This window comes from Mytilus edulis, chromosome 9, assembly GCF_963676685.1.
Source record: "Mytilus edulis chromosome 9, xbMytEdul2.2, whole genome shotgun sequence".
Lineage (NCBI taxonomy): Eukaryota > Metazoa > Mollusca > Bivalvia > Mytilida > Mytilidae > Mytilus > Mytilus edulis.
Window position 1 is genome coordinate 17036972 of NC_092352.1, and position 16788 is coordinate 17053759.

A 16788-nucleotide genomic window follows, 5' to 3' on the forward strand; every position below is an offset into this window, starting at 1 on the left:
TGCTTTCATCTATCCTAAAGCATTATATTTACATGGATGCTTCATTATGCAATTACGTAGGGATGTGAACAAAAATCTTTTGTGAAATAAGATGAACAATAGATCAATGAATAGTATAAATCTAACCAAATATCTATTTTATAAAGAAAACTTATATGAAGGCCCATTAAATTTTAAATGGTAAGAAAATGGGTTATTACAATAAAATTTTAATAGAGTTATGAAATTTAATCGTCTATATTATTTTTCTGCTCATTTTGCAGGAGGTAATATTTCATAGATAGAAGGAAATACCAATTAATTTCTGATTTATATATAAAAGGTGAAAAAATGTAAAAATGAAATTTGATCTATTGCCATTTTATTATAAAATAATTGGTCATGCAAATAAAATGAAAGAAGATGCTACAGACTGGGACACTATAGTGTCAAGGGTACTAAATTACACTAGGACTTTAACAGTCTACATTCAAGAATTTTTATGTCCTACGAAAAACATCTTTCCTATTCTGTTTACCATTATGTCTTACATGGCTTGAGTTTCGAATTCAATTCATGTCTTTTGATGTTAAATGGGTTCATAATAATTTAAGTTTATATTTCTAGACATGCATTATCAGCTAATTTGAAAGAACTTTTTAAACCTTATTTTAAACAAAATTCTACTGAAATGATTCTAAATTTTATCTTAAAATGTTCCTTTTCTTTTTTTTTAAATAGTTAGTGGACTTGAAGCTTCAATGTCAGCACCAATTTTATAACCCAAGTTATACTTTAATTTCAGCATACAACATCTCTATTAACTTTCTTAGGACCCATGATTGCCTCAGAAGTTATATTGAAATTGTCACAGTGTACAAAATGCATTAGTTGTGGTCAGTTTTCAATATGACCAGACATGGACATTATTGATTAGTCGGTCATCTGTAAACAATTCTATAATCAATCTTAAGCCACTTCTATTTTATAAAGACACTTCAGAAGAACAAGTTAATTAGGGTCTACACGGAAACCATGTCTTTTCTATCAATTTGTTGTCCTGTCCATTATAGGGAAAGAACCATCAAGTTAGATGATTGTCTGGAAACATTCAAAAGATTGACATACTTTTCCAAAATTTAAGTTTTATATTTTTATGAGGACTAGGGTAGTCATTACACCTCAACTTGTACTTATGCTAAAACTGACTCAATCATTCAATAATATTGTAAAGTTGGATCCCTTTACCAGCATTGATTGATGTACATACATAACACATCTTCTTATTTTAATATGGGGTATGAAGTTCACAAAATAAGTCTTAATTTAGCAATGAAAATGTCTTTCAAAATCTGGTTCAAACTAGTCAGGTTGTGTTTTTTAAATATGCCTTTATGGATGGTGGTAGAAAAAAAATCTGTCTAAATTCTATAGTAAAACAACCTCTTGTGAATTTGTGAAAAATAACATTTCAAAATTTTTCGCTTTCATTTGCAATGGTCTCAGCAAGGTTTTTTTAACATGGAGCTTGAGGTCTTCAAATATATCATGTTTTTGAGGATTTCAATCAGGAATAACCGAACCGATTACATCTTTATCTGCATTCAATTTCATAAAAAGGTTTTTGTGTTTTTACCTCAGGTAAAGGCTTTCCCTCAGGTGGAAGACACTGTAAAACTGCTGTTTCTCCAAGCTCTGCTGCAACCGAAATTGGCTCTCTTTCAAACTTTTTCCTTAAATCTAAAATAAAAATATTTAAATTTTAGATGTTTGAAAGACAATAACTAATTGAATATATAAATAAAATCAGACATAAAAATAAAAAGTTCAGAAGTTTGATCACAATTATACTGGGAAAATTGTGTATCCAGCTTATTGTACGTAACCTCAATTAGCAACAAACTTAACTTACATTCGTTCATCTAATTAAGAAAATGATTTATATCTAATAGAAGTATGATTATGATAGGTATATTAATGGATAGAGTATAAGTATTAGGCTTTTAGCCCTGCATACAGGATGAACACACTTTTACTGCCACTTCTGTCAAATTAAAACCAATTTCAAGACCAAGTACTTGTACAAGTACCGACCCAATAGCTAATTAACGCACTGCCACACTCAATATAAGTTTATGAATAAGAAAAACTTGTTTTGAACCATTATCTGAAAGAATTTCCAGAAATAGATTTCAAGAGAATATGTCAATCTGCAGTATACTAACAAAGTCTGGCAAGTCACTTCTTACTGAGGCTGTGTTATAAAAATGATGAAGAAGAAAAAATGGCAAAGAATAAGAAATTACCACTTTAGATGATATATTGTACATGCTGCTAATGGCATGTGTCTTAGAACTTGACAGTAACTGTACTTAAAAATCCTGTATATATTCAGGATATTACGAAATAACACATGTAACAGGCTTTGTTGGATTTATTGTGATGTCAGATTCACTTTTTACTTCAGACCATCAAAATATCTGCCATTTACATCAAAGAACCCAAAGACCAAAAAGTTCAGATATAACTAACAACCACCAGATTTTGGGTGGTTACACAAACATGTGATACATGTAGTACTAATAATGAAAAGAGACCAGAGTAGAGAACTTATACAGATATCTGTGCGTCTATAACACATAATATGAATAGAACTAGAAAGAGCATATAATATTGACTTCTATAACATGATATGTATCATACAGTGTTTTCAATATAAAACTTCAGCTCAATCAATGAAGTAAGCAGAGATGGAAATACGGAAAATAATCTGTTGATTCCAAACCATAGTCACCCCCCGCTATTTATCCTTCCGCATATCAATAGATCGATCGTAACAACTTGTTGCTTGGAATCAAATATTCAACACATGGACAAAAAGCATCTTGTCAACTCAGGAATAAATTTGATTAACCCTATTTCCATGAAAAACCTTCTCCTTTAAATAGAATTACCACCGAAGACACAATCTAGGAAAACGTATCTGTATGAACCACATGCCAGGAATCAATTCCAAGTGACAATTAATGTTGGCCTTAAGTAGAACACAATTACTATGGGGGTAAATTGATTAAAAACATTTACTATTGTCATCAATTTTTAATAGAATTAAAGACAGGAATGTTGAGACAATTAACTTTCTATTTACATCATTTTGCAGTAAGAATTATTTTTGTTTTGAAACTGTAGAAATTTGCTGTGTGATTATATCAATTGTCAAAGTATGGAAACGACTGATACAAATCCTCTGATTGAAAGTAATCATCTTTAAGATGGATCAATCGCATCTTAAGTAGTCACTAATTTGTGCGTTTAAGGAGAGAAAATAGTAGTTACATTGACTGTGTAATTACAGTGTACCGTCAAATCAGAAAACATTACATGATTTGACGGAAGTTAAGCTGAGAATTATTGATACTTGAAATCGAGATATAAAAATAACCGATTATTGATCAACAATAAAAAAAACCAGCTGCATCACATAAAACGTGTTTATAAGTCTGTGAGAGTGCACATAAAATATAATTCAACTTCAAAAGACAATTTATAGAAGTGAATAATAAAAGTTCATGTAGAACATTTGCATATATGATGCACTGAATATTTCATTTTTTTTTCTTCAGATGCATAAATTGGGCTAAGACAAAAAATTGTGCCTAGTTATTCTTTAGAAATGAATTAATGAAGGTTGCATGTGTCAAATAAACTTGTCAAAGATTTATTCAATGCCTTGTACTTAATTAGTCCTTGAATAATTAAAAGTTTACACTTAGATGACTAAATTCCTTTCATATTAAGAGATTTCTTTTTTTTAATTATTCAACGGTACAGTAAACTAGTCCATCATCACTCAGTAAATGATATATTATAATCCGCATCTTTCACAGAAAAGACAAAAGTGGATTCATTATTAAAATCATGGATTTTGTGTTGTCCATAGGATGTTTTCAGACTGTGGCTTATAAAATATCCATGAGAAAACGAAACTTGGTATTTTCAAAATTTATTGAATTGACAGCATCTGACTTACAGCCAAATTTTGAACAAAGTGTAATGCTTTTAGGTTCTTACTGCCAAAAGGAAAAGCCAAAATGAAAATTTCTTATTCTGATAACAAAGGCTAGTACAAAGAACAGTGCATTTGTGGGTGTATCTACTTTAGATAGATTAGAATGATAACTCAATGTCATTCATAGCTTCATGGTAGGTTTGTAAGGAGGAATGGCTAACAATTTACAGTTCTACAACAACAGAGATCCATAAATAAACCACAATACCTATAAATCCAAACCCTGTGTGTATATCATGTCTGTCAGTCTGTCATCCCATTGTTTAACAAACATTCTATGGGTTTAATTAAAATCTTCAGCATCATACATGCCAGAAAGAATGTAAAGCATAAAAAGAAATATTGCAGAAACTGACTTCAAAGACTTGGTAGGACATAAGAGTATGTGTGAAATGATAGTAAGTCTTGTACTTGATGGTCTTGCCAACTAAGCCAATAGCAGATGTAGACTTTGTTTTACAGCCCTGACATGACTGTAACGGCAATTGCCAGGATTAAGACAAATGAAAACAAAATCCTTATTGCTTTATAAAATTCTTTCAACAGTAAAGCAATGGAATTATTTCACTGTGTTACAAAGTTTCACATGTGTGTTTGATTAAATCTATTTTTTTGCTCATTATGATAGTTTGCTGATCATGAATGTGGTAAAATTTGTTGAGTATTTTGTCTTCTTACACCCTTATGTCTGTTTCTTAGTGCTTTTATATCTATTACACAATTACTTGTGATGCATACAGAGACATTTTTTCTGGTTTATTAGATAACAACTTTCACAGAAAGATGTTTGCAATGAACATTAAATATATTTCCTTAAAACCTATCTAAAGAATCCACTAAAAACCTCTCTCAACACCGTTTTAAATTAATAATTTAAACCTTAATTGACTTTTTTGTTGGATCTTTTTCAAAGATGCTGAGAAAAAGCAGTTGACATTTATAAACTAAATCTTCTTGTATTAAAATGATGCCAAAACTATAATGTTATGATACATTTAGAAATGGTTTGGCAAATTCACCTAATTCTTTTACTTTCATGTAAATATTTTGAAAGTGGTGCAATGCAGTAAATGTTTAATACATTTAGATTTTTATTGTGTCTGTTACAAATTTCAATCTTCTTTATTTTCTCAAAGAGTTTAACAAAACAGATTTTATTACTTTCTATTAATTTTCATTTTGAAATTAGATTATTTAACTCTAAAACTGATCAGAAAAATACGATTCTGACAAGTTTCCAAACTTATGCAAATGACTATTCATAGAAATTAAAGATGAAAACGACAGGTACTTCAATCTTAACACAAGAAACGCGACTATTGGTGTAAATTTCATGAATACCAAATCCTCAATCTTTATATACACAAGAAACCAGACTATTGGTGTAAATTTCATGCATACCAAATACTATAAGTATAAAGATAAAGAAGTTAATTTGTAATGTCATTTTCGACAACATATACCCTAACCTGACAATTTTTACATGTAACGATAATTCACACATCAATCATATTTGAACATTGACACATTCATTTTTACAACTTGTGCAATTTTTATAGATGATTTCACACTGTACTCAAATAATATGTAAGGTTTGACTACAGAGATTTAATTAAAAACTGAAATATGTAAATTTCAAACTTGGTCGACTACACATATACGCAAGTGGGACTAGTTTTTATCGAAACATTATCTAAGTTTTCATTTTAACATCAATCTAAGTAAGTTGTGCTTATCATACATAAAACTAATAACAAATTAAATTCTTACAGTCCAATGAATCATCAGATAGTTTATGATAGGTGGGGGGACAGGTTTCGTTTAACACATACATATATAATTTCCAAAAGAAACATATCTGAGTTTTTTCATACACATTCTGAGTTTTTTGCCAACAACAAACGACTTTTGATTAATAATTATTTCTTAGAATGTTAAAGATAAAGAACAGTTACGTCTCATAAAAAATATATATTTGGTAAAGGGCTAGAATCTGGGTGATTACTAATAATTATATATGTAGATATGTGACAATTTGACTTGTAATAACTACAGGGAACATACCACCATGTGAACAAATCAATCAATCAAACGTAGACTGGATGGTTGGTTATGTCCCCTTATGGCCAGCAGCAATACCTAACAGTCGGGACACACTTCCTACAATCCTTCTCTAATGGAGACAACTTGTCGTGGATTGTACCATAAATTTCATTATTTTTATAGATATACATATTTGATAAATCAGTAAAAATCAAATTATGGTGATTTAAAAGTAATTACACTATTAGGATTATTATTTTAAATGTTTCACTATCATTTCATAACAATGAATACCATCTGCTTGATCAGACCAAACAATAAATTTGACTGAATGGGGACAATGCTACTAATCCCAGTGAAAAATATGGACAATTGATTTAAGTCATCTTTGAAAACATGTAACATGTGTGACAAATGCTATCAAGCCTAGGAAGGTCTATACAAGAGTTATATCCCTTTGAACTACTTACATGCAACTTCCACTATCCCTCTGCTGCTGACAATGTCTCCCTCTTCCTCAAACACTTTAGGTGTCGAGTAACCATGACATTCACACCAGAAATCATTGCTGCCATAATATTCTTTCACTTCGTCTCTCGTTACTTCTAATGTTGATATCACAACTTTGACTCCAGACTTTTCATCAACTTCTTCCCGTTTTCGCTCATGTAATTGAAATTGCCCAGCACATCTATAACCTATCCGTACTACATTTATGGCTCTACATTCTATAGTTATGGGTAAATTTTTGACGATATAGTAATGATCTTTTGGTTCTTCTATGAATACTGGTGTTCTTGAGTCTCCAGCATTACTTAGAAGTGCAGTTTGTAGAAGATCTGAAAATACAGAAAAATGTAGACTATGAATATAAAAAGTTCAATATCAATTGCAAACTGGCAACAACATGTAAAATATATTTGTAACTTTCAGATCTACTTCAAAATTAATATAACTTTCAGATCTACTTCAAAATTAATATAACTTTCATCAATTATTAAAGATTCAGAGGTTTTGGTTTCATCTTAATTCTTTAGTGGGGGGGGGGGGGGGGGGGGGGGGGGGTTTATTTCAAGAATGTCTCTTTCTGTGAAAGTAGTATTGCAAAATTATGAGTTTATGGTCTAAACTTATAATTGACATGTACTTGCAAATTTTTAACTGCAAGGTCTTATGGGTTTTATTTTTAATTCTACCACAATTTCAAAATACTCATAAACATAAATCCTATGAAAAATCAGGCCATTAAAATCCTAGTCACCCCCTTTTAATTTCTAAATTTTACTAATTCATCCTTTCTAACTTTTATAATTAGTTTCTTTTACAGAGATTGTTCTGTTTGCTTGAAAACATGAACCATTGCCAATATTTTCTCCTGCATTAAACCCATGATAGAAGTATAATGGTAAACTTCCATGTTTACAACTCTACAAAATACAAAACATCTTGCGATGGAGCTATTCTCACTCAGTTTATAACAATTACAGCTTTACGTAACACAAACAATTTGATAGATTACAATTCATCAACTTTTTTTCTTCCCATGATTCCTGGCAATTTAACTATGCACCTTCTTACAGAAGAGTTATTCTGTTTGCAATAGGAGATATAGAAATGATATAACACTGGGATAAAAAAAACTACAACTCTAATTGTTACGAGCACTCCAACAAAATGAGAGATGTTTTCTTTACTGCTAATTAATCTCTACATAAAGTATCTTTTGTGTATTGCCAGCATTCATAACTTGACTGATGACAAAAACAAAAGCAGACACTACTGATCACATATCTCTGAACTGTATAATAATTAAAGAATCAGTATAAGTCCATCATCTACCCATTCTCTCAATAGATTACATTGCACATTCAAGTGTGATTATCCATCAATATTACCCCTGATTAGAGTCAGTCTCAAGCTGCAAAATTTTACTCACTTTCATATTGGTTCAAATCGATGAAAATGAACAATCTTTAATTGAACCATAGATGTATAAACAGTGGAAGATCCAGAACTTTTCATAAGGGGGGCCCTGCTCCAGTCATGCTTCAGTGATTCCCTATACAACCAACCCAAATTTTCCCCACCAAAGGGTGGGCCGGGACATCCAGGATCCCTTATGATAACCCCATGGGTTCAACATCTATGATTGAACCCACTGACTTTCCTAAATCACAATGTCTATGGTATATTTGTGCATTTTACCTTTTTAGTTTTGTACCAGACATAAATCATCAAATATGATTAAAGAGTTATCAGAAGTTAAAGCATATTTTATCAGCAAATCACAAAGTCACAAATCTGGGTGGCAGTGCAATTTCAAAAACATTAACCCACCATCCAAACCCTCCCTTTAACACCCCCTTCTATCTACATGTATCAACACCAGATGGTTAAATAATAAGTTTGCCTTAGATACAAACTATTTGTAGTTAATTGTACTAATGATAAATTTACACAATATTATGCTTTAATTCTACATTAAATGAACACTATAATGAGGAACAGTTATCTAGCTGTGACTAGAATGCTTGCTGATTTTAGGCCAAACACAAGGATATCAGTTTTATTTTTGTTTTTGTATTACAAACATAATACAGATGGGATTCAATGGAACAGAAGTTGTACCAATGGATACATTGTAGATGAATTAGAAAATCTGATCTGGATCAATTACTGTCTTAAGTATGCATACAATGACAGTTATGCTGTGTGTTGTGCTAAGCACTTCCGTATACAAGTTAAGTGTGGCGCTGGATGGTCAGAAAATGAATTTAAAATTTGAAAAAGTTTTAAAAATTCGAAATATTCCTTTTATTTCTTTCAATTTTACACTAAATCATTGTCTTTAAGTGCCTAAAACAAGACCAATTTTATAATTACCACAAAAATTTACAAAATCTTAAACCCACGAAAAAAAATCTTTATTTCAGATACATCCTTTTAGTATACATAGAATTATATCAGTTTCCCAACGATAGTTTTAAAAGTATAATCACACATTGTGTCACAAGAGAGACGAAGCTTGTTTCAAAATTCAGCATAAAATATTACCCATGGCATACTACAAAAGACCCTAAGCAGCCTCTGAAGCTGCTGAAGAAACATATATAAACCCTAAGAGATTTTTTAATGAGAACTTATGCTTGCAGTGCACTCAATTGTATGAAAGGAACATATTATTTATGCAAGTGCAAATAATACATGCTGAGTTCTGCAGTTTTTAATTTAGAAGAAAGAAAGCAATTTAGATAACCTATAAGCGTTTATATGTTGATAAAAAAACCTGTTTATATAACTTTTTATCGAAACAATTATCACTGTCTTTAAAGAAATCTTAAAAATATCATAATATTGATAAAATTCAGCTTGAAAATGGCACATAAATAATATCGGGAGATTATTATTTTTAGTACAATAGTTTTTGGAAAGACTTAAAAGCTGTAGGATTTGTCTTTTCCATGGCAAAAATAATCAATTACTCTTTAAAAAACACTCTTGATTTTTTAGGAAAATAAATTAATAATTTATTAGTTTTGATGGTTTGTATCTTTGCCCCCACGGAGATTATTTATTGCCTGCAATGATGTTTGAAGCAGTTTGTTTCACCTTGCAAAAAGCCTATTTATCATCCCTTTATAGTATATATCGCATTCTCGCAGCTGCTGCATGATGGTTAAAAAATGGAAACTGCATTTATCTTTAGCTATGTGCATACATAATAAGTATGATGAAAAAACTCATAACTTGCCAATAGTTTGGAGAAAAATTGAACAGAACAGCGAGAATCTTAATGCAATTTGTTCCTTGAGTATATTGACTGTGTTTGTGCCATCTGCTTTGCGTCATACAACTAGTAACTTTTAATGGATCAGTGAGGTTACATTTGAGAAAATTAATGTATCTTCAAATTGACAGGATACACTTTTCTAGGTAGTATTAACCAAGTTTATATTGCCGTCTGAGTACAGTATCAGCAGGGAGACAAGGGATTATATAATACACAAAAAATCATCATGGTCTTTGTGTAGACTAATCAAAACTACATTATTTTTTGTTGATGAGAACAAATATAATATTCAATGTCAAATGAAAGACAACCGAGATGCATGAACATTATCCTGTTTTGAACGTGTATAGTAAAACATTAGTCTAATAATAGAGTATAAAATAGACTGAACTGTAACTTAACTAACAACATAGCCATTCAATGTGTTTGAAACAGAAACTTTATTCATTTGGCTGAAGTCCCTAAAAAGTACAAGTATGTGTGTATTGTTTGTTTGGTGTCCGACTGTTTCTTGATGTTCAATGCTGCTTTCAGCAACCATGGCTTAATCGTGGCAGCCAGCTTTTAATAGTTGAGTCAACAGGAGTATACAATGAAACCAATGACTTTCAGCAGTAAAATTGGCAACAACTGTCAATTAAGATAGAACACACCTCATTACAGGCAGGAGTTAAGCTCACAAACTCAGAAATGACAGGCTCAAATTACTGTTAGATACATGGTCATAAGATAATGGCTTACATGCTTCTAAAATTTGATCCATCAACAAGGTGTAATTATCTTTTTATATGTAAAACATGAGTACATTGAAGAAAAAATAAGTTCCGCAATGTTATTATTTTGTAAATCAACCATAAAAAGTCCACCATTCCAGAAAACTTTCTGGGAGAAAAGTGTGTTATGAAAGACCCCATGATAATGACCTTTAATGTGGAAAATATTTCATTCACAAGATATTTTTAATGGAATGCCTTTCTGGTTGGTTTAACCCCTGTCCAAAACACAGCAGTCAAAATAATGATTTACACATGCCCCCTATGTCATTGACAAATGAACACTGTAAAATCAATTATTAGCTCCAGCTTTTCCTTTCTAACTTGCCATGTAATCATGATGTCCAATCACTTCTGAATTATAACCTCTGTAATGCTATTATGAAACATTTTTTAACTACTTAAATAACATTTTCAGAAGAGTAAACTAAAGAGCTGAGAAAGTCAAAGGCAAAGACAAAAATTTTGCTATTTGCTATCTTTACCAATCATTATAATATCATTTGAAATACATACAGTTTCAAATCAAAAATAGATCAAATTTTGTCAAACAAAATTGGTAGAGAACTCTTTAGGAGCATGTTGTCTTCCAATTGATATTGCTTTCAAAATAAATATATTAAAGATCAGGTATTTTTAGATTGTCCAAGTTTCAGTGAAAATGTGTTTATCAAAAAAATCATTTTTCTGTTGTTTTATTGATTTCATTCTTTAAACCAAGATTTAAAGTATGAAATATTTTGGCACATTTTCCTATTTAGCAGATGGTTTTGTAATATCATGCAACAGATGACTGGCTAATCTCTTCATATGTCATCAGAATAGGAGAGTTATCTCCCATTGTCATCAATGATTTCACTTTCTGATTTCAAAAGATTGATTGAATCATTAAAAAGCACTGCACTCTATACCAAAGTTGTTGTAGCATGTTATTTTTACACCTTAAATTAACACTGAGAACATGTGCTTCACTACAAATAATCTGTCTGATGAAAAATTAATGATTTATTAAATCATTACAAGCAAACCTTGTTGCCAGGATTGTAAAACGAAAGATCATATTGCCAAAGAAAAAACTTCCACATTGGAGGGCAGATCATGCATTTCATTTACATTTCAACACCTTCTAAAGATATACCTCACCTTATTTTAATGATTATGGAAGTCAGATCTATGAAAGCCTCTAGAAATGATAAAAATAAATGTTTCATTCTGATTAAACGCCTGTTTACTATACAGTTCCTACATTGATTGTTCTCCAGTGCTATTTATGATTATAGTAGGGATTTATTAAAGTGATTTCTGTGTGTAAAATAGATGAACTTGATTAAAACAATGGATTATAGGTTGCTAATTCCAGGGGCAAATATTTTATATCTATTGCGTTAATGAGATTTGTAAAAACCCTGTTTTGAACTAGACAGACTTTCTAGTGTGTTAGCTCAAAAGGACCACTTGTCTTCAGTGAGACGTTATCATCCTTATGGGATTCATCATTTTGATTCTGAGCCAGCCATTGCTTTTTACTCTTACTACTAAATGTCTTTTGTTTGTTTGAAAAGGAGAACCTCAGATAGAGGAAAGACTATAGTATTGAATGAATAAAAAGTATCTTTAGAGTTAACCTGTCTGGTATTGTTTGAGACTTTTATTTGCACTTTTTGTTAATACATTGTAATAAAGGAAATGAATGCTAGACTATTTTCTGTCACTTTAAATTAGTATACATAAAAAAGGTTTAATTATGATTTGACAGAGTGATCACTGGGGGAAAATTAACCTTCCATTTTAGTTAAATTTTTTATCTGCATCAGGTACAACAATAAATATTATTGACCAATAAAAACAGGCTTTTTTTAATTCTTGAAATGATGTATATGAAACCATAAAGATGTCATGTCTTAGACTAAAAAAAGTATATATACAAGTTATAGCTTTAACAATGCTATCCTACTGAGTCAAGAATTTATTGTCCATTTTAACTTCTGGCGAATAACAGAATCAAACAGCTGAATTGTCAGAGTCTTATTCCTGCTATCTTTCAAAAGAGATTTGTATTTTTAGTTTTATTCCTATCTTTGTAAAGAGATTTATAATTTTAGTTTTATGAGAATGTCAGTTCAAAGGTCTATTTCACTGAGAAACTGACAAAATTCATTTGAATTAATTTTAAAATTTTACACCTGTTTTTCAAATAGTTTGCCAATTTTATCTTTTTATAGTTTCCACTGCATGCTTAATACAGAATGTATAGTCCTGATAACTCAAACTTCCCATCTGTTTCCTGCTGACAATCAAAACTGTTTTTCATTTTTTTTAAACTGTTTTCCATGTATATTGATCCCTTTGGAAATAAATACCCTTCATTTCCATTTCAATCATGATACAAATCAATTTTAAAGTTTTCCTTATTGTTTCAGATGCCTTTTATAGGTCCATTAAGGCCGGTCTAATATTTATATAACTTTTTAATTTCATGGGACCAATTCAATTTCCTTTATTTCTCCACCATTTCACATTGTACTGCCAATCTCCAAAATTGTAATAACTGCTCCTATCCATCATGGTAGTTATTGAAATCCTGCCTTTAATCACAGTCTAGTTATTGAAATCCTGCCTTTAATCACAGTCAACTTCTAATGTTTAACTTCCATGTGAAGGTAGAAAATTAATTATTCCCCTGACACAATATTACTCATTAATTATCACATTACTATCAAAAACTTTTCATTTATACTCCTAATGTTTGTAGTAAATCATCCTTCAGACCAATAATATTGTCCTTAAAATCGATATATTGCTTCCTATTCTGTTTATTTTTCACCATTTTTAATATGGCAATTAAAATCTTTTCAATAAATAATAGCCATTGCCTTTTAGCTACTGTGCAATTTACATACTCTATCTAATGAAGCTTTGTATCTTTTTTTTCTTCTATAAATTCAAAGAGATAATTGTTGATGACATGTTATCTTCCTTTCATTAAACAGGACTGCTAACAAATCTATTAATTAATATCTTTTCCATAATTTACAACTCAATTAAACTATTTTGGTTCCATGAAATTTGGTTTACTTTTTTTTTATGAAATACCTATTAATAAAACCTAGAAAACATCTGACCGGTCATCATGATGACTTAAATATTCAGATAAGATCATAATACACTCTCTAACACTTATACTTTATTAATTTGTCAGAACTCAAGATCCTGTTTTATAATATTTAAAGGCTATTGAATCAATCTAACAGGGTTTTTCCAACTCTTTATAAATATTTTAAATTCTATAAATGAATATAATTTCAAGCACTGAGTTTCCACCAAGATGGACAGATAACATTGGTCAAGCAGGTGTTTGTGAGATGATGCATAATGGTCTATTCTGTCAGGTGAACATGAATATAATTATTATATACCCATAACATTTGCTGTGGCCAATGGTATTAGGGGGTTTTAATGATTCACAGTACAATAACTTGTCAGATTGGCTTTCAGTATTTGATCCCTATCAGAAGGAACAATCCTACAAATTCTGTCAACAACCTGTGTTAATGTGCTGACCATAATATCAAATTGCCCTTGCTCTTTGGTGACCCCATCATATATGAGAAAGCAGAAAACATTCATGACCACACAAAAAGTACTATATTTTCAGACTAAAATGATACGATTCATAACTTATACCTATTCATAAACATTTTTGTAATTTATACAATAAGTATAATGAAGGTAATAATCATAAATTTTATGACAGTTCGTTCATATTCCTTAGTGTTTGTTCAGGTGTAATTTATCATAAACTAATAAAGACCTCAATTTACGAAAAGTGCTTTCAAGAAATCTTCCTTTTACTGCCATGTGGCTTAGATATCGGAAAGTGATTAGAAAGCACTCATTGTTTGATATTAGATTTTAATATGTAACATTAAGTAGACCTTGTTTACCTAATGTTTTGAGGAAAAAATTTATAGACCTGTAGTTATATATATTGGTAATAAAATAAGTCAATAAATGGTACCATAAATTATCTCCCCTTATCTCTTAGATACTGCAAATCAATGGTGAAACTTCAAAATTGGCTGGCATTATATGTGTAATAAAAGTCCTCTGGACAGATGTAAACATTTTAAACGGCACTTACTTAGAAACAAATTGAAACCTTTGCCCTTTATCGTTTAAAGATAAAATATTGTATGAAAATATTGACCGAGATTGAATCCTTCCCCATAATTCCTAAAGGTTCATGAAACCAAAGAGGAAATATGAAGGTATTAAAAATACTAATGATATAACTTCAAGTAAATTTGTGTAAAAAAGTAATATATTAAGGTGTGTGGATATCGGCTGATCACCAACCTTCCCAAACTTTAAGTGAAAGAGTGATTTACAAATTTATTGGTTATGAATTTAAAATATACAATGACAACGCCTTAAACTAAATACAAAGAACTGTTTAAAAATTGAGACAATCTCTGAAATAAATATTTCATTTTGACACTGTTATCATTACTATTCCACTGTCTTTTCACATTCTTGGTTTATTAATTACTTCCAAAAAGTAATGAAATATATATATAATTCTTTAATAAGTCATAGATCTGTCTAACTATTCAACTTGTAACTGTCAAATTTATTTAAAATTGTGAACTGAAAACAATAGCTACGATCCTATCTACTGTCAAAAGTCAATCAGACATTTGAACAAGCTTTACACCACTTTTATATGGCTAACAAAAGTCTGACCCACTTTGCCTTTGTGTTAAAAAGAGGTGTTTGGAAAGATTGGGATCTCTAATTATTCAAGGCACAAACATTTTAAAATTTACCACTCAAATTTTTGGCTTGCACGCAACCTAAAATTATTCATCGAATTACATGTCGATTTGTAAGTTGACATCCTATATCCAAGTACATGTACTGTCCTAGTCAAATCTATATCACTGGTAGTTTCTTTTCAATAATTTTTTGATGTTACTTAGATGTATCTAATTTTCAACTTTCTTAAGATTCCATTTGTTTATCTAAAGAATACCCATCCATTATATAGAAACATAAATATGTTGTAAAATTCTCATTAAATTTGATTGTTTGTTAGTTTAAATGGCATTTTCCCATTATCTGAAGCAGAAGAAAATATTTACCTATGTAAAAGTGAAAGTTCTGTTAGTCTGAAGTTATTACTTATACAACAACACAACAAACTTAGCTCTCCTTATCCATATAATAATGTTGAATTGTTTCAAAATTCTGAGTTAGAGAACCCCCAAATATTTTTGAATATTTCACATTAAGTTCAAACAAACTTTCATCATACTTTACATTTCAAATCTGGCAATCTTCTTTCATTATTTTATTCCATATCAAATAAGCTTTTTTTTTTTTTTTTTTTTTTAAATAAATAGACATCTAAATTCCTATTTTGTATTTGTTGTTGGGTTGCCGTTTCATTGACCTAAACTCAACATTTCTTTTGTTGCATAGATTATCTGTAACAATTTCAACCAACATCAATTATCTACCTTTACCTTTATAAATGAGTTTTTTTTCAACAGGTAATTTGAATATAAGTTTCATTACTTCAATATGAAATATCAAAAACAATATGGTTATTCAAATATGTTGACAGACAAGATAAATTATAGCTTCCCTGCTTTGAAGCAGACTATATCTCCTAGCAGATTGGAATTATGGGTAATCTTATACTGAGGCAATTGTCAGCAGACCATTAAATTAAGTTTAAGGTTACAAAACAGTTAAATACTAAAATAAAAGAGAATCAAGAGGCAAGTGGTGGACATCGACATAATTTGTTAAAAAAAGAAATTCTCAATAGTCAGCTCAGATACCCTGCAAAAATATGACCATTTTACAACTATACTATTCAAGTTTTCAATCAGACCTTACAATCAAACTGATAATCACTTGTATGAGAGTGAGACAAGATATTGTTACATTGATTCAGACCCCCATTAGAAAAAAAAAGTTTGCAATAAATATTTATAGGTAGATTTTTGTATCTTAATTGCTTAGCTAAATAGTATATATTTTTTAGCAAAGTTCCAAAGAATTCACAGAAATATTTATAGAAATGCAACACAAACAATCCAATAGTCCTTCACAAAGTGGAAACAAAT

The 16788-nt window shown here is 30.2% G+C and overlaps 1 protein-coding gene across 8 annotated transcripts in view; it reads right to left on the reverse strand.

Moving 5' to 3' along the window:
- LOC139487720 (netrin receptor UNC5C-like) overlaps window positions 1–16788 on the reverse strand; it is an 80691-nt gene that overhangs the window by 39857 nt on the left and 24046 nt on the right. For all 8 annotated transcript variants that reach the window (XM_071272748.1, XM_071272746.1, XM_071272750.1 and 5 more), the window contains exons 2-3: window positions 6562–6930; window positions 1616–1719 (exon numbers count right to left, since the gene is read on the reverse strand). In XM_071272748.1, coding sequence (XP_071128849.1) covers window positions 1616–1719; window positions 6562–6930 — 473 coding nt within the window. The remainder of the gene's footprint in view (window positions 1–1615; window positions 1720–6561; window positions 6931–16788) is intronic.